Consider the following 24,514-nt stretch of genomic DNA (forward strand, 5'->3'; position numbering starts at 1 on the left):
ACATATCTATGCCTTTACAAGATATATGTTGTGATATATTTTTCAAATGAAGTTTGAGGAGATCAAATCGTGAGGTGTAGTTTTTGAAATCACTCTAGATCTTCATCAAGTAATGGCCAAATCAATCAGAATAAAAAATCATTATTTTGCTTTATAGAAGTGAACTGATAATTTATCAATCTGATTCCGCTCTGATATTTTCTTGAACGAATGGTTTGAGGATTCAGGTAAATAGGATTTGAAGTGTTTTATTGTTATTATTTTTGGTTATCCATATTAATAAACAAATATAGGTGATATATGAAAACGCCAAATCAAAAACTCACTATCGACACATGACTTATTGAAACGACTATAGTTATTGTATAAGGAAGAATCCATAGTTTCTCACAAGAGTACCATAAATATCAATTCTTGACTCTAGCAAAGTCCTTGTTCCATTTGCGCAACTTTAGCAAGGACTGGAGTATTCAAATATAGGTTCATATCTTTGGCTGTTAAAAAATCAATGTGGTTCCATATTGGATAAGATATAAAAGTCAATCCACAAAGAGAAGACCCTAACCGAACGGAGAGAACAGTGGCATCCTAGAAAAAATAGGTCAGATGAGCATTTCCGTCGAAGATGAATTTTTTGTAGAAGTATACATACGTTACTGTACTTCAAAAATGTAGTTTATGAAAAGAACTTACCCCAGGAGATGCTAGCAAGTCATTTTTTCCAACGAACAGAGCTATTGGTACTTTAATATTTGAAAGTTGGTAACTGGGAGGAATGATTTGTCCATATACACGAATATTTTTTACAGTTCCATAATCAAATTGTCTGAATTGCCCAGTCATTATAATTTGGACATAGTGATCAAAAACACTTATGCCCGTTCTGTCCACATATAATTCATTTGTGACTGGCAGATACAACTGAAAATGATTTGTAGGGTGTCAAATTCAAAGTGACAATGGATAATGGAAAAATATACATTTATTTGACTTAACCAAAAGGGCAGACGAATGAGTTTCAATATTTCCTCCACCTGCAATCTATCAATGTAAACTTCATAAGTTCAGATGAGACCTCTCATGTATGACATATTGTTGGAATTTATTTCTGTTCTCAAAATAATATCTCAGTTTTTTTCAACTTCACAACTTTAAAAAAATATTAGTTGAAATATCCCAACTTATTGAGTTCTATATGGTTTTTGAATATACAGGGTGAGTCAACAAGATTCCCTCGGTCCATTGCTATCAGAGGCGAACATTTTTTGAACTGCTCAATTTTCTTTCTTATCAATTCATATCCAATAAATACTATTTTTCATCATTTTCCCGCATACTAGGTGATTCAGCCGAGCGTGGACAAGCAAAGTAATATTTTTTTAAATAGAACACCCAGTACGTGAATACGTCTTTCGATTCCATATTTTTTTAGCGCTCTGAAAGGTTTTTTGTTTTAGAATTTTTTTGTCGATTTCGTGTTATTTTCTGATGAGGCGATTGTTCATAAAAATGGAACTGTGAATTGGCATAATAGTCTGGTTTACATGTACTCGATTTAGCTTTTTTTGGTGACATTTTTCAGCCCTGTCCAAAAATTACGACCAAGGTGTCATTCGATTCGTATTTTTGCCTAGAAAGTTTGAGAAAAGGTCCGAAAACGCGCCGATAAAAATTACAAAAGTTATAAACAATTAAGTGAAAAAAAATGGAACTTTAGTTTTTTCTTAATATCTCGGAAAATTTTCCAAATTTTGGAAAAGAAACAAAAGTCCCGACGCCTGAAACTATATCTCGATTATTTATAATTTTTACAGAGCCCTGAGAATAGAGCCAAAAGCGGGTAGTCTGGCTTCCGCGCGCCTTCCGTTACTCTGACATGAAAAAAAAATTATTTAAACATATTAAATGTAAATATTGAGAAATGAAAAAATTCATGTAATGTTGGGATACATCAATAAACAATAATCCGCATTGAAAAAAATCACTTTTTCTGAATTGAAAGTCAATATAAAAATCCCTATAGTTATTAAAATAAAACCCTGGCATTTTTTCCTTTGGTGAAGTTATCCATAATAGGTAAAAAAATAGATTAACGTTGTCAAAATAAAAAAAATGTTATTTTCTATTTTTTTAGTACCAGTTGAAAATTATAATTTCATAAAAAATACATTACAATTTTTTTTTATTTTTTATTGTTTCAATGTCTCATGGCTAAAAACTAATCGTTTATATATTTTTTTAATTTTTTACAGCTATTGTTAATAAATTTATTATAAACAAATACGTTGTTTATAAGCAATTCGAATTTTAATTGAAAAAATCTTGATTTTCAGAAAAAAATGGTTTCTTAAAAAAATTCCTTTGTTGCTAAAAAATGTGTTTGTTAATTAACAATCGTTTTTTCAATTGTTTATTCAAAAAAAATGTTAGAAACAAATTATTTTTTTTATTTTATTTTATTTCAATACTTTGTTCAATAATAAAAGTAACTATGTGTTTTTTTTCAATTCATTCTATTTTTTATAAAACTTATAATATTGTGATACCTTGATACTTGTCTTTTTCATTCGCTCCTTCGCTTTTATAATTATATAATTATAATAGCTTTCAACTATTGCAGTTATGATGAATATGCTTCAAGTCTTTTTTGTTCATTATGGATTTATTAACAATTTAAGCCATTTACTAAAGTTGTAGTCCTATCATTTATTCAATTATTGATCGTTATTTATTGAGAAAAATGCAACATAATGCAAAAAAAAAATTCAAATTGCTTATAAACAATGTATTTGTTTATAATAAATTCATTAACAATAGCTGTGAAAAATTTGAAAAAAATATCAATAATTAGTTTTCAGCCATGAGACATTGAAACAATAAGAAATTATAAAAAAAAATTAATGTATTTTTTATAAAATTATAATTTTCAATTGTCAATAAAAAAATAGAAAATAACAATTTTTCTATTCTGGCAACGGTAATCTATTTTTTTGCCTATTAAAGATGACTTCATCAAAGGAAAAAAATGCCAGGGTTTCAGTTTAATAATTATAGGGATTTTTATATTAACTTTCAATTCAGAAAAAGTTATTGATTAACACATTTATAATTAACGTTAAAATTGGGATTGAAATTGTTTTACTTCGGATTATTATTTATTGATGTATCCCAACATTACAGGAATTTTTTCATTCCCTTATATTTACATTTGATATGTTTAAATATTTTTTTTTTGTTTTTATGTCAGATTGACGAAAGGCGCGCGGAAGCCAGACTACCCGCTTTTGGCTCTATTTTCAGGGCTCTGTAAACATTATAAATAATCGAGATACAGTTTCGGGAGTCATGTATTTTTTTACGCAAAGTCATTGATCTTTTCAAATATTTATTCAAATTTCCAAAATTTTGGAAATTTCCCAAGATATTAAGAAAAAACTAAAGCCCCATTTTTTTTCACTCAATTGTTTATAACTTTTGTAATTTTCATCGGCGCATTTTCGGACCTTTTCTTGAACTTTCTAGGCAAAAATACGAATCGAATGACACCTTGGTCGTAATTTTTGGACAGGGCTGAAAAATGTTACAAAAAAAAATACTATAGAACTAGACTATAAGATGCATTATTATGCAACGGAAAACCCCCATTTTGTCAACAGCGTTGGTAACTGAATGTTTGGGGTGGAATTCTCGGAAAAGGGTTATCGGTCCATATTTTTTGGATGAGCATCTCACTGGAAGAAAATATGCAAGATTCCTTCGGCATGAGTTTTCGAATTCATTGGACGGGGATCCATATGGAACAAGACTTAGAATGTAGCTAAATCATGACGGTGCAACACCACATTTCAAGACTGAGGTACGGGAATACCTCAACGATAATTTCAATCAAAAATGGATAGGTAGGGGTAAGCCTGTGGCGTGGCCGGCCAGATCACCAGACCTGACCAAAATGTATAAATTCCATGAGGGTATATCAAACGAATTGTCTACCAAACCCCTCCAACATCTATAGGAGATATAAAAGGAAAAATCACTGGAGCTTTCAGGAAAATCCCAGAGGATATGCTGGAACGTGTATAGAATTCGTTAAAAAAAGACTAACATTATGTGTTGCAGAAAATTGTCACCATTTTGAACATCTTTCGGACTCCTTTGTTCGATAAAAAATTTAGGCGTTATTGTTCATATTGAACAAATTTTGAGTAAGTGAACGTAGATAAATGAAATTTTTGTGGTTACAAAAAATAATAAAACGGAGTATAATTTGTAAAATATCTGTTTCATGTATAGTATACTTCTGATAAAAATGTAGTGGAATGTTTCAACATTACATACAAATGAATAAATACAGGGAGTTACATTTGAAAAAGTTGAATTATTTCTGTTTGAAAATGAATAGCATTGACCGGTTTTACCGAGCACCCTATATATTGTTTTCGAAAGTTGAGATGCCAGAAATTATCATAGTGATGTTGACCAGCTATTCCTAAAAAAACTCCACTCAACTGCTGCAGTAACTCAGAGAGCTGAAAAATATGGAATCGAATGACGTATTCATATACTGGGTGTTCAATTAAAAAAAATAAACTTTGGTTGGCCACTCTCGGCATTATGGGAGAAAATCTGAAATATGATTTATCGATGTGACTGCGAAAACAATTGAGCAAATCGAGAAATAGTTTTCCCTGCTAGCAATCGACCGAGAGAATCTTGTTGACTCACCCTGTATTTTTTTTCACAGTTGTCATAGTGACAAACGTTATTGAAATGTTTCAAATGAAACATGTATGATGTCACTATCACTGTCACTGCGGGCAATTTCTGAATTCTATTATGGTGAATCATGAAATGGTTTGTTTCCCAAAAGAACTAGTCCAACAATCTTGGATTTGTTCTCAACAGATTGTGACTAGAGAAGTGGAACAACTTTCAAGGGTACATGAAAATGAAGGTCTCGATGTGATATCCCATTTGAAGTTGACGGTGGCTCTGTCTTCTTGACAAATGGTAACAAAAGGTTTACAAAACATATATATATATATATATATATATATATATATATATATATATATATATATATATATATATATATATATATATATATATATATATATATATATATATATATATATATATATGATAGGATATAACCACAATAAAACACAATTTCAAAAGGCAATATACAGGAAACCTACACAAACAAGCTCCACCATACCCGCAAATTCAAACCATCCACCATCACACAAAATGGCTGCCTATAACGCATTCATATATAGAATGTTAAGGATACTACTCAGCAATGAAGCCCGAAACGAAGAACGGAAAATCATATACCAAATAGCGAACGAACACGGATACACCCAAAAGACAATAGATAAACTAGAAAACAGAATCAAACAGAAAATACAGAACAAGGATCAAGCTACCCCAACAGACAAAACAACACAACGATGGACAGCATTTACGTACGTAGGACACCAAACCAAAAAACTAACAAACATCTTCAAACCACTGAACATCAACATCACATACAAGCCGAACACGAAGATAACACAAAAAATAAACAACTATGAAAAAGAAGAAGGCAAAGACCAAAACGGGATATACAGTATACAATGCTCGGACTGCAACAAATTCTATATCGGCCAAACCAAGAAAAAACTGATCCAAAGGTACAATGAGCACAATGAGGTATACATGAATCCAACAGTATATAAATCAAACCTTGCAACATACGCCATACAAAACAAACATAATTTCCCCCCACCAGAGAACATAAAACTAATAAAACAAATCAACAAGGGAAACCGCATGGACATTTGGGAAAACTTGAACATCCATAAATTCAACAGTCATAAATCACTTATCGAGGAACAAGTACAAATCAAAACACAACAAGATCTCACATTCAATATATTAAACAAAACCATACACAATCCTAGAGAAGATCTAACACGAAGAAGAGTACCTGATGCAGAACAAATACAGGCAAATTTACCTAAAGTACCTGAAATACCTGAGTTAAGACGCTCTGACCGTATAAAGAGACAGACAACAGGATAACCAGTTCAGTTTGAGGAGTGCCAGATGATGACAGTACTACCAACTGTCGAAAGCGCTCGCAGATAATTAATAGAAGATATAAAGCTTCAAATCCTTCTTGTAGAATTTTATATATATATATACATACATATATATATATATATATATACATATATATATATATATATATATATATATATATATATATATATATATATATATTACACCTCTCGAAGCGAAGCAGTAACTCGTAATGCCATCTGAGATGATGGCGAAACGTCGACTATCGAATAGTACCCAACGGATGAACACCCGGAAGAACAACACATCATATTCTACCATCCGTGAAAACCTACATTGTAATATATATATATATATATATATATATATATATATATATATATATATATATATATTTTGATATATATATTTTGATATCTTTTTGAGGAATACCAAATGTTTGGAATTCAATGTTTATTGAATGTCAGTATTTTCACCGACTCCTGCAACATTTTAATATTCATACTGTGAATGTAAATAAGATATTTCTTGTTTGAAGATGAGGAAGAAGAAAACCAAAACCTTTCTTTTCCAGTAAATAATACCCCAATGTAGGTATCATATGTGAAGTCAAAATGATAAAGAAAATTCCGTTTTTGAATATTGGGTACACAATACGAATAATAATGAAAATAATATTCATTTATGAATAAAAAAGGAAAAGCGAAAAAATCTTCGAAAGCTCATATCATCATCTTGTGTCTGGTGACATAATATTCTGGTGTGATATTAAGAATCAAATGGAATTCAAACAAAATAATGAAAAATGAACCGAATAAAAAGTGAGATTATAGATAAACCTCGATTGCATGAAATGGAAATGGATACATGAGAAATGGATACATCAATTTTTTTACCACTTTCATTCGTACCTAACCAATGTTGTTACTGCAGTTTCATTCCATGAATACATTTCCAAACAATTACAATAAACTACTACAGAAAGATCGAATATCTTACAAAACAGAAATTATACTCACTGGATCCATTTGAGCATAATCTTCTCCTAGTAATGGTATCTTCAATGTTTCGCAGATGAATATGGGGCCTGGTCCACTCGAACAAAACCTATTGAATTCTTCATTTCGTGGGAACAAACTTCCATTCCAAAGATTCTCAAAAAATGGCTACAAAAATATAGATCGATGAAGCAGCTTGAGCCATATTTTAAGAAAGTGAATAATAATATTTTGGGAGAGAAAAATGTATACAGACGGGAGAATAAATATAACAAAAAAACTCGGTACACCATGTTTGACGTCAGTATACGAAAAGGAAAGTTTGATTACCAGCTCGTTCCAACCTTTTGACGTCCATATTTTTATCGACTTGAAGAAATGGATAATAAGTCAGCATTTCCAAACTAACAACAAGCTTTAAAATACATATGAATATTATAAATGATATTTTGAATATTGATCAGCTTAATTTTCAACTATGATCTGTCAGAGATCAAAAACTGATAGAGTTTCAAGTTAAAAATTAGTCATTAATGCATGTACATTCATAAAAATTATACAATTTCTTTAGTCGCCAACAATAGAGTAGTTCATCCATCAATTATTGATACTGAAACTCAGAAAATAACTGAACATTTTTTATTGAATTTCAGCTCTTTCAGAACAGAAAAATTCACAAATTAGTTTATTGAGACTGATCAAAAATTAAAAATCTACGATTCAACAAATGTCAACAATTTTTTTTTTATTAGATTATCTCTCCTTATTGATTGAGAATTCGCAAGATATAATGGCATGCAGTGGAAAGTTGCTTGTGATGTTTCAGTTGAAATGATAATCTTGTCGAAATCAAAAATAATCAAGTTCAATATTTCAAATTCATATGTTGAACCTATTACGTTTAACTTGCCAAAATTAATAAACCCTTTGATATGAAAATTGTTCGTTCTTTCTGATTGTAATTTTTGCAGTCTTTCCATTGTATAGTTAGGTTAGGTCCAAAGTGAGTGGGTCTATTCGACCCTCCACAGCAAAACGCGAGGGTTTATTTTGGCTCACACCTATTCACACTCGACCAAATAAACCCAGCTTCTTAACGAAGCCGATTAGTTTGTATGGTGAGCATTCTTTCAGGTTAGAGGGTGAGATTACGGCGGGGCAGGCACAAAGTATATGCTCTGCTGTTTCATCGTTAATGAGGTAGTCGAATAGTCAAGGTGCAAGTTTCATGGGGGGTTTGTTCCTCCACCTGAGACAGATTTTACGTAAGTCTCCGAAGAATTTGGTGCAAGGCGTTTTCATAAGGTAGTCCGCTCTTGAGGAGACAACTCAGTTGTTTCCTGGCTGCACCACCAAAACCTTTTTTTAAGTTCAGTCATTAGAGAGTTGAGAAGCTCTCGCTCATGATCTAAATTTACAGGGAGGTCAGTTGGAGTCGTGAGCTCGACATCCATCTCCTGTGTAGACTCGCTCCTGATCTAAATTTACAGGCACGTCAGTTGGAGTCGTAAGATCGACATCCACCTCCTCTGTAGACTCAGCGTCAGAATTAATTTTTAAGATTACTCGTGGGACTTTAAGTCTCACGAGTAGCTAGGGAAAGAAGGTCAATCACGGCAGAGCTCCGCATTACCGTGACACGGCGATGCTACGACGAGATGGCGCCCGGTTTCTCGAAGGTTCTGTAGAGTAGAGACAGCTGATAGGGTCAGTGTCATTCATCCTCTCGGCACGGATACACACACCTTAAGATTAAGCCATCATTGGGTTGCCATTCAGCATGCACAGTGGTTCAAGCAGTGAAAGATGAACAAGTATAGTACCAATAACTGTTAAATGGAACGTTAGGTTTCCACCATACTATCACCTTTTAAATTCAGAAACGACAAGGTAGTGACTAATTAAATATTTCTGCCGGAACTTATTGTACACATACATTTTTTTGGAAAAACATCACATTTTATCTTCACTTTATTTCTCTAGTTGAGATCTCAAATTGAATAAAACACCCAGAATAGTCCAAGAAGGGTCTTCTTGACATTTTGAGTTTATATGAAAGAAAACTATTTCAGATGTTTTACTTCATAATGACTCATTTTATATTTCGCAACTTTGGATCTGTTTAAATTTTCTTCATACCTAATCATACTTCCAAGGTCTTATGAATTATCTCAATTTCAAAAAATCTACATGCTCATTGAACAGGATACAACCGCACTTGTCCACGCATAATATTATGATCATACTTACAGTTGCATTTTCAGAAAAAATGGAAAAAAAGCTCAGGGAGAAAAGAAATAAGAAACAGTATCTCCACTACCACATTGATATTTCAATCGCGTCATACGAATATTCATCAATGGTTTCTTGTCGATTCTTTTCAATACGAACAATGCTATATTTTTGAGAATGAAATAATTATATGAACAATGAAAAAATCATCATGACCAAGAATTTATTTCCATTTATGAATTTCAATATTCTTCATGTCTCCTTCTTTAGTATTATCAACGTACTTACCCTAATCATTGGCCAAATTGGGGCACCCATTATCAATAGTGACAGTGAATTTACGAATGTCGAAACGGGTGCCAACAATATCACCCCTAGCAATCTGTTTTGAGCTTCAAATGGGTAGCTACTGGTATAAACCAAAGTTGCAGTTGTACCCATTGAATAGCTAATTATAATTGCTTTTTGTTTCGTGAGGAAGAAAACAAGTTTCAGTGTACTGCGTAAATCGTAAATACCCATCTCGTGAAAACTGAAATAAATTAAAAATCAATGTTGAACATTGTGGAAATTCCACATATAGTTATAGTTAGTATTTTCTTCATGAAACTACAAATTATTATTAGTAGAGTGCATGGACGATTAGAAAAATGTTTTGTCCTGTACATCGAGAATTGAATGTAATCTGAATTCTGCCCATTCCAGGTGATATTTCATATTCTGACTTTCCGGATTAGTCATTATAATTTTTATCAACGATTTCACTATTAGTATTCATTGATTCATTCATAATTCGAATTATTTCGATGTACCTGACATCGCTTTACTGTGTTTTGATCACCTCTGTGTGCATATGGTGTAATTTGGATATGCGTATGGGATATAATTTGGATCTGTGCATATCCATTTGAGTAACAGAGTACTCCAAAACATTATTGAGCATAGTGCACGTGATCTTCTATACTAAGCTGCTTGTACAGAGTTGTACTGAGGAACAACTGAAATTTAATTTTTTTGAAGTGATAACTCCATATGGGAAGGTGAACCGCTTCGTTACCCAACGCGTTACGGCACCAGTCTGTCTGGCTTCCCTTTCTTTCACGCATACGTCAGCAGAAGGCAGGTGCCGCCTCTCTCGTTGGACAGACGCTCAGTGTTTAGTGTGTGATAGACATATACTGTTGACAGTATTTCAAAAAACTGACCAGCAAGCATGTTATATTCTTCAATTATATGAAATGTGGCTTAAAAATGATGATAGTAATTTTGTTTATGCAGATTATCAGTATCATTATTATAAGCTTTTATTACATTATCATATTAATATAGATAAAATTCAAGTAATAACCTAAACTTTTCCCGAAGTAAAAAATTTCAATATTTCAACTCTAATTAGTTAAAGTTATCACTTCTGTCGGGCGTCCCGAGATTTTCAATAACATGCAGTTGAGTACATGAATATTTTAAAGGTGGTGTATTGGGACACATATAAGCAGTTTCTACAGGCGTATCAGTACTTGAAATTTTAAAACCTGATTGATCAGCGAAAAGAGGCTTGTTTATCTTACCCAATAGATGCAAATGTGCGTGGTGATTATACTTTGATCAGGCATATATCTTTGTTTGGGTTGCTCTATTCGTGGCACGGATATATAAGGGCTAACATTATAATTTTTATTATTAGTTTGAAAATATTCTTATGATGCAGTGATGTTAGTTACAAATAAAAGTGGTAAAAACATAGAGAGTATCATTTTCCATTTGTCATACTTCAAATGTTCCAATTTTTCCTACTTTTCTTTCTATGTATCACTTTTGGTTCTCAAGGATAGTCTCTAACAAATCCGTGCATGAAGTGAAAATATAAAATTTAATGATAATACTGATTACATGTACATTAATGATAATTTTAAGGAAAATCTGATTTTTGTAGACAGCCTCTCACTTTCCATGGAAACACTCATATATCTTCTGTAATTATTAGAGTGAAACTCTGTTGAATTCAGAATTGGTAGATATACTGGCGATGGTTGACCTGAGTAACATACACTGCTCGCCAGGGGCGATAGAATCACCCAGTTTTGCGAAGAAGTATATTTGGGGAAAAATATGCTGAAAATTCCAACGAATTCGGTAACAGGACATCAACTTCACCACCAATACATATTCTTACTGGGAAATTTGCAGTTCTGAAATAACCAATTCATCCCATTTTTCATGAAAACACTTTCGTAACTTCCGTAATTATTGAAATAGATTTTCTTTCGCTTTTGACACGAAAAATTGATAGTTTATGTGTAATTTAACTTTTTGTTCTGCATGAAAAAATTATCCTATATTTTGGTAGCAGGAAAGTTACTCTTTCTGTCAAAGTCAGTAAGAAAAGAAAAAATTTTTTTTTGGAAAATGGAAACATGACATCAGTGGAGTTTTAGGATGAATAATGTCAATTCAGATTCTCATCTCCCTACTATTTTCAAGAAGCCAAGTGTTTCTAAGTAAATCACGATTTAATGCAAAAAAAATCTGTTTCATTTGGTTTGAGTATAAATTTTTTTAAATTTTTGAGACTTCAGCAAATTTTCTTCCAAACAAACGTATTTTTTAATGCGCCTTCTATTATTTTTATTCTTAGTTCTCTAGGTGTGATTTCTCTGCGCTCTGCACGGAGATTTCTCCTATCGATTGACCCATCCTCATAAACCTAATTTTTTCAACGTTTTCCATGCATGAAAATCTAGTGGAGTAAGATCTGTGGATCATGGTGGCCATACCTACTACGAGAGGACTATTGGGTCCTATCTATTTTATAGGTAGGTTCCTGTTTGACCAAATCTTTGTTACGAAACTATTGTGAACTGGTGAACTATCTAACTGAAAAATCACGTTATTTCTCATATCAAGAAATAGTTTCTACAACATATTGGAAAATGCATTTTCGAAAAAAACCAACGAAAAGTGGTATGTTTAGACTTAGATCGAACAAAAGGGGCCCAACAATATTTTCGTTCAGAATACCACATTAAACATCCGAGATGTTTAGTCTCCATAATTGACCACCCAATTTGGATTTTGTTCAGCCCAAAAAATGTCATGTAAGGACAATACAACACCATTTTAAGGTATTATTATCAATACGTTCTTTCACAATTTTTTGGCCTTTTCCATTTGGCCGGTACTCACGAAAGAATTATGTATTCCATATACAGGTACTGGGTATATGGCTACCTATGTTGGGTGTCTTCTATTAACCTCAGCGGCCGTTTAACATCAATACCTTACTTCTTCATCAACAATCAAAATCATTTTAAAACTATTTCGTGAAGTAACCGACGTGCTTTGGTGAACTTTGTTGATCAAAACGAGTTCATATCAGTTGAAGTAGGAAATATTGGAACATGAACTGGAATTCACGATCAAAAAAACAACTGGAATACAAGTACAATACTCGCACAAAATCAGGAGCAAAAAAACAATGGGAACAAAAACACAGCAGACGACAAAAGTATAAGGGACAATAAAGATACAAGAACAACAATAATACTAGAAACAACAAAAGCAATAAGAACTGGTCTGGGGGTTAATACAATTATTATTATTTGTTACATTTTTTATTATTTCTAAATTGATTAGACTACAATTTACATGAGGTGAATGATTTGTCACCTAATTACAATATTATGAAACATTATTTGAGAGACTTGTTTCATTCAAATTATTATTTTATTATATTTTTTATAATACGATTTTCTCATTTACCTGAAGTACCAGAATTGTCTGTCGCTATCTGAAAACTGTCTGCTTTTTTTACTGTATCTGGTTCCTCGGAAATTCAGGAAGAATATTTGATAACCCTGTTCCATCAAATTGTATGCTGCAATCGTACACAAAACCATTATACAAAATAATTGAAATTTAAATGGAGGTGTAACCTGTCGTCTTATTGTATTTTCCTACGAAACTCAAGCTGTTCACCAATATTCCATGTGCCATCACAATCGGAGTCGCTTGTGTGATATTAATGGAAGCTTGTATGACTAGAATCTCATAGCCATCATCAGTGGTAACAAAATGTTCCTCAACAGTACAGCCCCATCTCTTTAAAATCTCTGTCTGAAACAGAATTTGCACTAGAACGTTGTCAACATGAAATGGAGACTGTATACATCATGGAATAAAATACTCTACTAGGTTATGAATACACCGACCTGCTACTTTTCAGGTTTGAACGCCGTCGATTTTTGGACTTTCTCAGAGGTATATAAATCCTGAGTTATTCTCCAATAATTATTTATTACTGGTGTGTAAGGCGTATTTATTTTGACTCAGGTAAATTGGTGTGCCAATACCTGTACCTGAATTAGGAAAATTGCATAAAGCGTGTTTATGTTCATTCAGGTATCATAGTACCTGTACTTGGATTGGGTGAATTGTCAATAACATTCGTTAACCTTTTCTAGCTGGCGTCATGCTGTTTGCAATGCTTGAACTTTCCAGAATGGGAATTCATATTCGGTTGAGAGTCAAAGTTCATTCTTTTTAGTAGAAATTATCAGTGTGTTTGTAGATTTCTATTGTCTTACATACCAGGATACCATAGCCGATCATTCTAAGAAGTTCAAGAATAGCAAACAGTATGACGGCAGGTAGAAAAAGGTCAACGGATGTTATTGACAACTAACCTATACCAGGTACAGGTATTATTACACCAGACTACCTGTGTCAATATAAACTCGCTTTACGCAATTTACCTTCTCCAGGTACAAGTATTAGTATACCAAACTACCTGAATCAACATCAATACGCCTAACGCAGCCGTAAAATCCAGTCATCGGAGGTTAACTCGGGATGTTTAAACTTTCGGAGAAGCTAGCCACCAGCGAAACGTCAGGAAGAAATTCCAAAAATCGACGGCCTTCGTCCAAAAATAGTAACACTGATCAATAACACTATCCATGATAATGATCACACATTTTTGATATTATGAATTTCATTTGAGATGCGTTCTACCACACTTTACAGACAAATTGACACGAACATTATCTTATTAGTGGGCTATGCTTGAAGACAGGCAGTAAACAAATCTAAAAAAATGAACTTTAAACGTTCAAGCCCGTCTCGGATATACGACGCCTATCAGAAAACAACTACTCCACTGGCTAATACCACGAACGGCGTTGGATTTTATCCGACAGGCGTCAGTGCAGGAATCTTCACAGAAAATTTCTTGCATATGTAATTGGCAACACAACTGAAAGAGTCGACTTTCGATTTTGAAACGCGCACACTTGCACACCGGTTTCGGGCTCCTTAGCCACTCGTCAGTGCAAGATAGTGACTATCATCGTTGTATTGCCAGTTGACTGTTCCATTGCTAACTGCATATGCAGGAAATTTTCTGTGAAGATTTCTGCACTGACGCCTGTCGGATATAATCCAACGCCGTTCGTGGTATTCGCCAGTGGAGTAGTTGTTTTCTGATAGTCAGTCCATTCAACCTACTGTGTAGGTATATCCGAGACGGGCTTGAACATTTGAAGTTCATTTCTTTGGATTTGTTTACTGCCTGTCTTCAAGTATAGCCCACTGACTAATGAGAAAGTTTTTCTTTCTTATTCAGAGGGATCGGGCAAATTTCGGATATGCAGTTGGTTAGTACCTCGTCCAATAGATGGAGTGACATTTGTGATGTTCGCTCCAACTTAAGACGAGGAATGAAATACTCTGAAAGAATTTCGATTTTCAATTATGGAATATCATTGACTTTAGGTCGATGATGGCCACTATCTTGCACTGATGAGTGGCTAATGAGCCCGAAACCGTCGACTCTTTTAGTTGTATTGCTATTGCCAATTGCATATGCGGGCTTGAACAATTAAAGTTCATTTTTTCATTCGCGAGGCGCGTAGAAATAGTTCAAAATATGCGCCCGCTCTCTCACAGGAATCGCGGCAGCATGTGTCTGGTTACCGTGCGTGCGAAAGGAATGAAGCTATATTTTAGTTGGAAACCGATACTTGATGAAAATTCATAATGTATTCAAAAATATTTTATTGTGAGATTTTCACTGAATATGTGTGTTATGCCTGTTGTTTGTTTATGTTCACTATTCAGTACTTGTCGATCGTATTAGATATTGGACAATGTCGCGGCCTATCTTATATTGTTGGTTTCAATATGGCCGGCATCTATAAGGAAGTACAACACAGGAGAAAGGAATAAGCTGGCCGCGTTCGTAGCGTGCTTGGCTCACTTATTGAATCTTGTAGGTGTTCATTCTGCCACATCATGCCAGGAAGCCTGTTAACCTATTTGGACTGATTCAAAAAGTATATTATTTTTTGTTGGCTCCACTACTAGGTGGGACATTATGAAAAAATATGTTAAAAACAAATTTGAAAGGAAAAAGTCAGACGAGATGGTCGGCGAAACAGGTTGCTGTGAATGCCCTATCAAATAATTTTCCAGAAGTAGCGGAAGGCCTAGAAGAAGTTAAACAAACTTCTCATGCTCCAGAAGCTAAGTACGAGGCAGGTCTGGCAGGTCATTTCTCAACTGCTATAAAAAATTCAAATTTATTCCTAATTCAACTATTTGGGTGGATATTCTCCGCAATATCAATAGAAATTCAGAATGCCCGTTCCGTCGCACGCAAAAAAATGAGACAAGATCCAATGAAATATTGAATAAAACAGGCTGTACAAGTTGCTGAAACACTGTGCTAAGCCTATTTTGTAAAATAAACGAATTTCGAAACGTGAAAAACATTTTAATAAGATGTGCGAAGACGAATTACAAACACTCCAACCTGTTCAACTATTTTCTAAAGAAATAATGATGGTAGTTGATCGAATCATATCAGAAATTAAAGAGAGGTTTGATTGTGCTACCACACTGAATTTGAATTTTGATTTTTTTAATGGTACTAATATTTTGAAAATATCAATTGAGATACAGTATGGAGAAGATCGGATTCGAAAATACGAGCGACATTTGAGCACCGTTGAATTTTGCCAGGAACTTTACGTTTTTACAAGCTCCACTTCCATTTGGTGATATAGAAAATGCTAACGGTTTCTATCTCTTGCAACAGATATACGTGCGTGATTTGCAGGATGCTTTTTCTTATATTTATATTGCCCTGCAAATTTACTCTACGCTTCCTGATACATCCGCAAGCTGTGAGTGAAGGTTTGGTAAACTAAATTTGATTGAGAATTATTTGCGATCTCCTATGAGCCAGGAACGCTTATCTAGCTTACAATCTAAGCGATAGAAAATCGAATTGCAGACTCGAAAAGTAGAATTGTGACTTCAATTCACAATATGCAATAGTTTGATTTTCATTCTCTCATTATACAATGTATAAAATATATATCCCACACGTTCTTGTCTGTATAGATGTAAATAGATATGCATGACATAAAAGAACGGCGATGCATGCATTATTTCTGGAAGTCAAATGTCAATCAATTGGTGAAAAGCTGACAGCTGAAATTATAAAAATTATGAAGGTGAAAATAAATATAAGTTGGGGGGGGGGCGGCATTTTTCAGGTTTTAACCTGACTAAAAAAACTGAAATTCCGGGGTTGATCAGTTGAACTGGTACATCGTACATTGTATTCTACAATCTCTTTCATGCAACAGTAAGTAGTTACGAACTTGAATTAAATCACTTCTAGAAAAACATGTGAATCATAAATATGTTTATTCTTGGCATTTGATGCAACCAAGTTCAACAGTCGTGAGTGATCAACTTATTGTTGGTCGTTCAAAAAAATATTTGAATGTTTGCGTTTATTTTTATTCTCTGTATATGAACTCCTTCAATGTTCGGAATCCTTGTTTTGGAATTTCTTGAAGTCCTTTCCATATAATTTTTTAGCTACGATAAGTTTGTGGGAAGGACTTCAAAAACGAGTTTCGCTAAAAGCGGGTATCTCCGAACATGAAACAAGTTTCGAACTAAAAAAAATAATTCTCTCTATGCTTGCTACCTTTTAGAAAATAATTACATTTCAACATGAATTGCGTTACATTACATACAGAAAATTGAGGATAAATATTGAATCAGCCGAAATGTACGCAAAAATTCAATTTTTTTTTAAAAGATCAACAAGGGGTTGATTACTCATCATTGTCAATTTTTATCATGAAATTGTAAGAATTACCCTATTTATATTTCACCTATTTCCTTGGAAGTGATATTGCATTGCGACCTGTGTATATACACGGCTAATAAAGCTATTGTATAGCGAAACACGCGTTGCGGTTTTGTGAACCCCGTCAGTTGAAAGCGACACCATTTTATCATAACTAATGTTAGATTCAGTAATTAACTCATCAATGATCTTAAATAAATCTTCTCCTCGAGTGTTACTTTTCAACGGCAATATTGCTAGCAACTCTTTCCTAAAAATCTGACGCTCAATATGAAGAAAACTTACGAAAATAGATATTTGTTCATCATCAACAATGTCACATAATTTATTAAGTGATATGGCATAGCAAGGTGCCTTTGGCAGAAGTTGAAGAAGAGTGTTTTTGATATCAGCAGCTAACATTTCCGTTTTTCGTGTATTACTTCTCGCTGATAATGGAATACTTTGAAATGCAGCGACATCTTTTTTTTTCCAAAAAGTGCCGTGACTACTTTCAACATATATTCTTTCACAATCTCAGAATCTGAACATGGTTTCTGGTGTATTAAGCGTCCAATACACACAAAACACTGCTTTTGTGGATTTTTCTTACTCGCTTATGGAACAAACTAGTAATTTTGTGCTTTTTTTGTAAGAACTGAGATATGCATGAAGTTTTTGTTTACGAGCCTCACTGCCGAGAGGAAAATTTTTGTGAAATTGCTGATGAGTTGTTTCATAGTATTGTTTCAAATTGCCACTTTTAACAATTGCGACAGTTTCATTGCATAAAAGGTACCTACACTGGAACCGCAGGAGGCCTATCAGGCAGCGTAAAACAATATTGTTCAGTCCATTCTGCCAGAAACCTTCTATTTTCACCGGCCACTTTACGCTATTTAGGATCCATATCAGCATCTAATCCAAATCATAAAACAAATGAATGGTGCTCCACGGTTTGCGCTGCGACCGACAGTCTGCTCATGACGTAAGCACGCACAAACACACACAGGGTAGATAGGGAACTAATAAAACCATATCAGTTACAGGTATACTTGAAAAATAAGTACATACTTAGTTGAATTCTATCTGACTTAAAAATATTATTTCAATTAATAAAGGTATAGTATACCTTATCTACGTATTAATTTATACTTGATATATAACATATTACAACATTTCTCGGTCCAAGGTTCGACTTTTCGCGGTCCACAAATAGACCACGATCCGCCTGTTGCCTACCATTGATGTAGAATATAGTTACAAAGACATGCCCGAAGAAGCCACTGTATGGCGAAACTAGTGTTGCGTTTTTGTAAAATTGTTTGAATACGTTTTTTATGTATGCCAGTGAGTATCATGACAATGTTGTTGAAAATGTTAAAAATTATACCATTGATCATGTTCTATGACCTGAAAACTCTCATCATTTCCCTAGTTAGTTTTTATGCTTGTAATCATATATTTACGAGAATTCAATATATGAATTGAAATAAATTGGAAATCATCAGACTCCTATAAGATGTCCACTTCTTTGACTTGATGATTGAACTGACTATAGTAATTTTTTCTAGTTGATAAAATCTGAATTTATGATACTAACTTACCACGTTTGATTCAGCATCACTATTGTTGAAACAGTGTTTATCCGTTTTATCAAAATAATCATGAAATGTATCACATACTCGAACAGTACTACTATGTTTCACTAAAATTATGAAAAATATAGAATAGTGAAGAGGGTTGAACATTTTTGTTTTTCTTCGACTGAAGCAGCTATATATATGAAAGCAATATATTTATGAGTGAAATTTAAGTTTATATACCTACTCGTATATATACCTGATTTTTAATCTAAGATTTGCCGACGAGTTGCAACAATTTATATTCAACTCTGATATGCTAATTTTTAATCAAGAAACTACAATAATTTGTTTCAAATATACACCTTGTGCACGTTCAGTACATTTGTGATTCGTTAAAAAATAATACATCTGATGTAGGTTCTCATTCAGTGGATATACTCGTAAGGTTTGTTGATTTTGAGAAGGAATTTACATACTAACGATAAGGGAGAACTATTGAGTCTATCACGAATATTTGTTGTCAAAAATAAGTACAATTTTCATCACAGAACTGAATAATTGAGTATGGATACGTCTGTGGAAGCTATTGTATAACAAAATGAGTGATACGAATTTGTAAGCTATTCAATGAAAATCTAACAATCAAGTGTTACTTGAATACGTTATGGAATGTCGTCAATTCCACATCAATAATTTTTTCGGCAACCGTCCTGGAAGTATGTACTTTCCGGAATAGGCCGGGAAAAATCACATCGTTGTTGTCATTGTAAATATGAGAATCTGGGTAGGTATAGTTTTGAAATACAGTTGATCATTACCATAGTAGCGAATTAACAACTGACAGCTCTTCGACAAGAAATCAGTTGACATAAACTATTAAAGCGGTAGCGATAGTGAGTTTAAAAATGTGCCTCACGAAATTTTCAATGCAAACTTCACATCCTTGTTCTGACAAAAGACATTTAAATATACCAAGCATTTTGAACAAATTGAGTCTCTTCAATATTAGAAATTGCTCGTATTTTCACTAGTAATACCACTAGAGGTCAAATTATTTCTGGAAATTTTTTCGAGCTCATGAATATTTTGAAAATTTCCTGAGTCGCAGACGAGAGAAATTTTCTAAAAATATTCATGAGCCAGAAAAAAATTCCGGATATTCATTTGACCTCGCGTGGTATTCGATAAGGAAATTCCACACCTACAGGAATAGATTAAATAATAATATTCACACCAATGGACTCTTAGCCTATAAACTGTTGATTTCTACTGATTGTAGTAGCTCAAAAGTGCCATTTAGATACAAAAAATATAATATTCTTTCAACTTATAGTTACTTGAGCTTATGAGAAGTTGTAGAAAATTATAATTTTAGAGGTTTTTCGGGATTAATAGCGCGTCATAGCTTTGGCAGCAATTATTTAGGCCTTCAAATTTCTACTCATTGTAGTTGCATGGGAATACCATTTCATGATGGAAAATAGTATATTCTTCAATTTTACATAAGTTTTGAGTAACTGCAAGTGGTAGAAAATGGTTTTTTTGCGATTTTATTAATGTTGGCAGGGCCGTAGCGAAAAAAAACCGGGGGGGGAGGGAGTCCAAATTTTCCCAAGCCCACCAGCAAAATTTCCCAACTTTCGAGAAAATGAAAGCCGAGGGATTAGTTACTACAATAAACAATAATTTTCTTACTTAGCCATCCAAAGATGACCTGAAAGCTGATGCCCGTTAGGGTATGCACAAACAAAAATAAATTTTGGATATTATAAAAATAATAATGAGAATTATTCTACTTTGGACCAAGGTCCTTGGCCTTCCACCATATCCACCATGTATAGGAATATTCAATAAAAATGAAAGGAAACAACACTTAAATAATATTGTGCTTATTGTTTTCTACTATTACTTTTTCTTATCTTAACGGCCCGAAATTTCCCAACTTTTCCAAGTCGAAAAAACAGCGAAAAGTTGGGAATATTGGAAAATTTTCACTTCAAAATTTGTGGACTGTTCAGGACTGTTCTCTTACTTCGGAGAAATTAAACTTTTTCGAAGTTTTCAAACAACTCAGAATTTCAAAGTATGGGATATTCTTTTCTTATTACCTCTCCCTTTCTTTTCTCTCATTTTTATTTTTTTAATTTTTATTCATTTTGTTACTATTATTTTTTTCTATCTTCACGGCCAAAAATTTCCCAACTTTTTCCCAAGTCGAAAAAGCAGGGGATGGAGGCTCCCCCTCACCCCCCTCTCCCCCATGGCGACGGCCCTGAATGTGGGTTATGCGCGCTTTAATGGTATGGAATTCATAACCAGCGTCAGCAAGCATCAATCATAAGAGGCTGTGATCATTGTAATATGACAGTTCAAAACATCAAAAAAACTCCTGTTTTGTTGCAATAAAGAATATTGCACAGCCAGAAAAAAACAACAAATTTCTTCGTTTGAAAAATGAATCGATTTGAAAATCATAATATATGCAAAATATGCGTGAAATTGTCTGATGTAATGATCAATAATCGAATCACGACTTATTTACTCGCATTAATAGAGGATTGTGGCTCCAACTTGAAGAAAGACAATTCGTTCCGAATTGTCCACGAATATTTGCATCTAAATTCGCAAAATGGAAAGTACTGAATGGGAAAGAACGGAATAAATTAGTGTCTAAATCTAATATATAAAAATGGATGTTTGTTGGTTGGTTGGTTGGTAAGTGATAAACTTTCACGTCGCTCAACCGATCGTGATGAAACTTGACATGTATAAGTAATTTTTCATAGGCGGTAGCATCTAGTTTTCAGACAAGAAAGGTCGCGAGCGGACTGGCCGTCCGCTATAAGAATTTGGAGTAATTAATTCATTTTTGCAATAAAAAACAACACTGAACAGCAAACGAACTTCAGAGAAGGTTTTTAGGCTATCAATTTTTCTGTAACTCGCCACTAAATGGCGCTGTAGAACACTTTTTTGAGAGCACTGTTCTATAACGCTGCGCACGCCTAAGTTCGTTGATTCTGATTCTGTCAAAACATTGGAACAGCAGCGATACAGCAACATAGTACTAATTAGTACTACAACTACCAAATTCTACGCGAGCGAAGCCGCGGACAACAACTAGTATTATATATATTTTATTATACATAGACACTTAATTGACCCCCAAGTCCTGAATTTCCGCTATTGAGAAGAGAGGAGGTGTTTGAAAAATATAGAAAACATCTTAGCTTTGTGATTAAAATGTATCAAAACTGAATATTATGTGAACAAATACAAACCAATCTGTTAAAAATGGTCTGTTATTGTAAACGTCAAAAAATGTCCAGTATAATTCGCTGTTGGATATCCCACGAGAAAAAAAATTCCACTGAAATACCTTCTTTTTCATGATGATTTGTCAAAATAACGTTGATTGATTCAAAATTACAGGTGTGGAATTTTCATATGAATAATTATATAAATGAGAATTAGAATGTTTATGTTAGTACTTATCTTCTGTTCGAATTTCAGTATTTGTACGAATAAGAATTAAAATGTATGGAATTTTGTTCATCGAAGAAATATAATGAAGAAATGTGTCGCATTCATTTATTATTTTTATTTTATTTACAAGAATTACTTTTACTCTCAGACTGGGTTAAATGCTTGGTTTGAGAATTTTTGTGTATTTATTGTTTGTCAACATAGTTCATTGTGAGGTGAATATTCAAAATTCGCGATATACGTACATTCGATTAGCGTTTTTCTACAGTTTGTTCACAGTTTCTGCTGTTTAGCATGTTCAGTTTGTTGGTGAGGGACATAAAAGTTAGATTATGTTAGGTTTGGCGTGTTCTGCGAATTTCTGCTATCAAATTATGTGTAAAAAATTGTATAATTGCTAAAACACTTGAAATGTTGACAGTGACATAGGGTGATTGTACTTTGATTCAGAAAAATGTTTACAAGTGGTACACGCTTTTCACAGAAGATCAAGAAGATGTGAATGAAGCCGCTGAATTGCTGAATTTTGACCAAAACAACCGTCGCATGAGCATCGCTCAGGAATTCTGAATGACACCAAGACGATCCAGTTTGCTTGAAATGGTTATAACTGGTGGCGAATCATTCCAATGGAAGAGGCTAGGAGAGCTATGACCAAAAAAAGCACGTCAAGTTCGATCAAATGTCAAGGTTCTGCTCACTGTTTCCTTCGGCTACCGTAGTTCTTGCCAAATGATCGTACGGTCAATAAGGAGTATTGTTTTGAAGTTATGACGTTGAGAGAAGCAATACGAAGAAAACGTCCTGTATAGGGGAAGAACAATTCAAGGCTTTTCCATCACGATAATGCATCTGCTCACTCGTCATTGCTTTGTCCGAGAATACCTACCACAGAGAAGCGACAAAGACGGCCAATTTGTGTCCCTTTTTCCTACACGCATGCGTCGACTTGGTTGTCTCCACGTCATTCTCGGGCTTAGTTGTCTCCATTAGTCTGTGAGCACTGAGCACACATAATGAGATAGGTAGTTAGTTAGAAAAGGTACCTACCTAACTCGGTATACATTAAAATTATTCTATTTAAGCAAGAGTTTTCAGGAGATAATTAGTTTTGAAGAATCTATCGTGTGAGAAACAGTGGAAAATTCAGCAATATTTAAGGCACTTGAAATTAAAATTAAAACAATGCTCGAACAGAACAAGCGATGTGTGATATCTATAGATGAAATGGCTTCAAAATACAATCTTTTTTTTGATACAGGATGTGATGAAATTATTGGTTTCGAAGATATTGGAGAGGCAAATAAGACGAATTCCATATGTAGAAATGTTCTCTTTATTATGGCTAGAGGACTTTATTCTTCCTGGAAACAACCGATTGCTTTTTTTTATTGAATCACAGCTACCAGCAAAAAATCTACGTGATATTTCAGATGAGTGCATTTCTAAATTATCCAATATAGGTCTTTATGTTGATGGCAATGTGAGTGACATGGGCTCTAAGTTTTATGAATTGTCAAAGTTATTAGAGGTCACTTCAGAAGAATCTGAATTTGAGCTCGATGGTAAAAAACTTGTTTATATTTTTGATCCAAGTCATTTGATAAGAGCCACTAGAAACAATTTTTTAAAACATTCATTTAATTTTGAAGGCAAAAGTACATCTTGGTCTTCTGTGCGCTCTTTTTATGAGCAAGACATAGGGCAATTTTACAGATTTACACCAATTCTTACCAAATCACATATCAATCCAAAGAATTTAGAAAAAAAGAAAGTGAGTCTAACAACACAAGTTCTAAGCCGTACAGTTGCCTGTGGAATGAAAGCATTCGTGGCAATGAACTTACTTCCTGCTTCTTCTTTTGGTACAATACACGTAATAGTGACATTCAATAACCTTTTTGATTTATTGAATTCGTGTTCTTTACGACATTCCTATGAATACAAAAACGTTTTAGAAGGTTCGAAATTCCAATTAGATTTTTTTGAAGAGGCTCTAACGTTTT

At 33.6% G+C, this 24,514-nt stretch overlaps 1 protein-coding gene across 1 annotated transcript; it reads right to left on the minus strand.

The window, feature by feature from the left end:
• Positions 1-240: 240 nt before the first annotated feature.
• On the minus strand, positions 241-13,901 carry LOC111510454 (gastric triacylglycerol lipase-like). Its single transcript, XM_074174453.1, has 7 exons — positions 13,881-13,901; positions 13,226-13,406; positions 13,053-13,167; positions 9,582-9,825; positions 7,083-7,229; positions 694-921; positions 241-588 (listed from the first exon to the last, which is right to left on the minus strand). The coding sequence occupies exons 1-7, from the start codon at positions 13,899-13,901 to the stop codon at positions 421-423; spliced, it is 1,104 nt and encodes a 367-aa protein (XP_074030554.1). The 3' UTR covers positions 241-420.
• Positions 13,902-24,514: the final 10,613 nt, after the last annotated feature.

Source organism: Leptinotarsa decemlineata, unplaced genomic scaffold (assembly GCF_025532065.1).
Source record: "Leptinotarsa decemlineata unplaced genomic scaffold, Ldec_3_MD MMD2_tig00000576_RagTag_RagTag, whole genome shotgun sequence".
NCBI classification, from domain to species: Eukaryota; Metazoa; Arthropoda; class Insecta; order Coleoptera; family Chrysomelidae; genus Leptinotarsa; species Leptinotarsa decemlineata.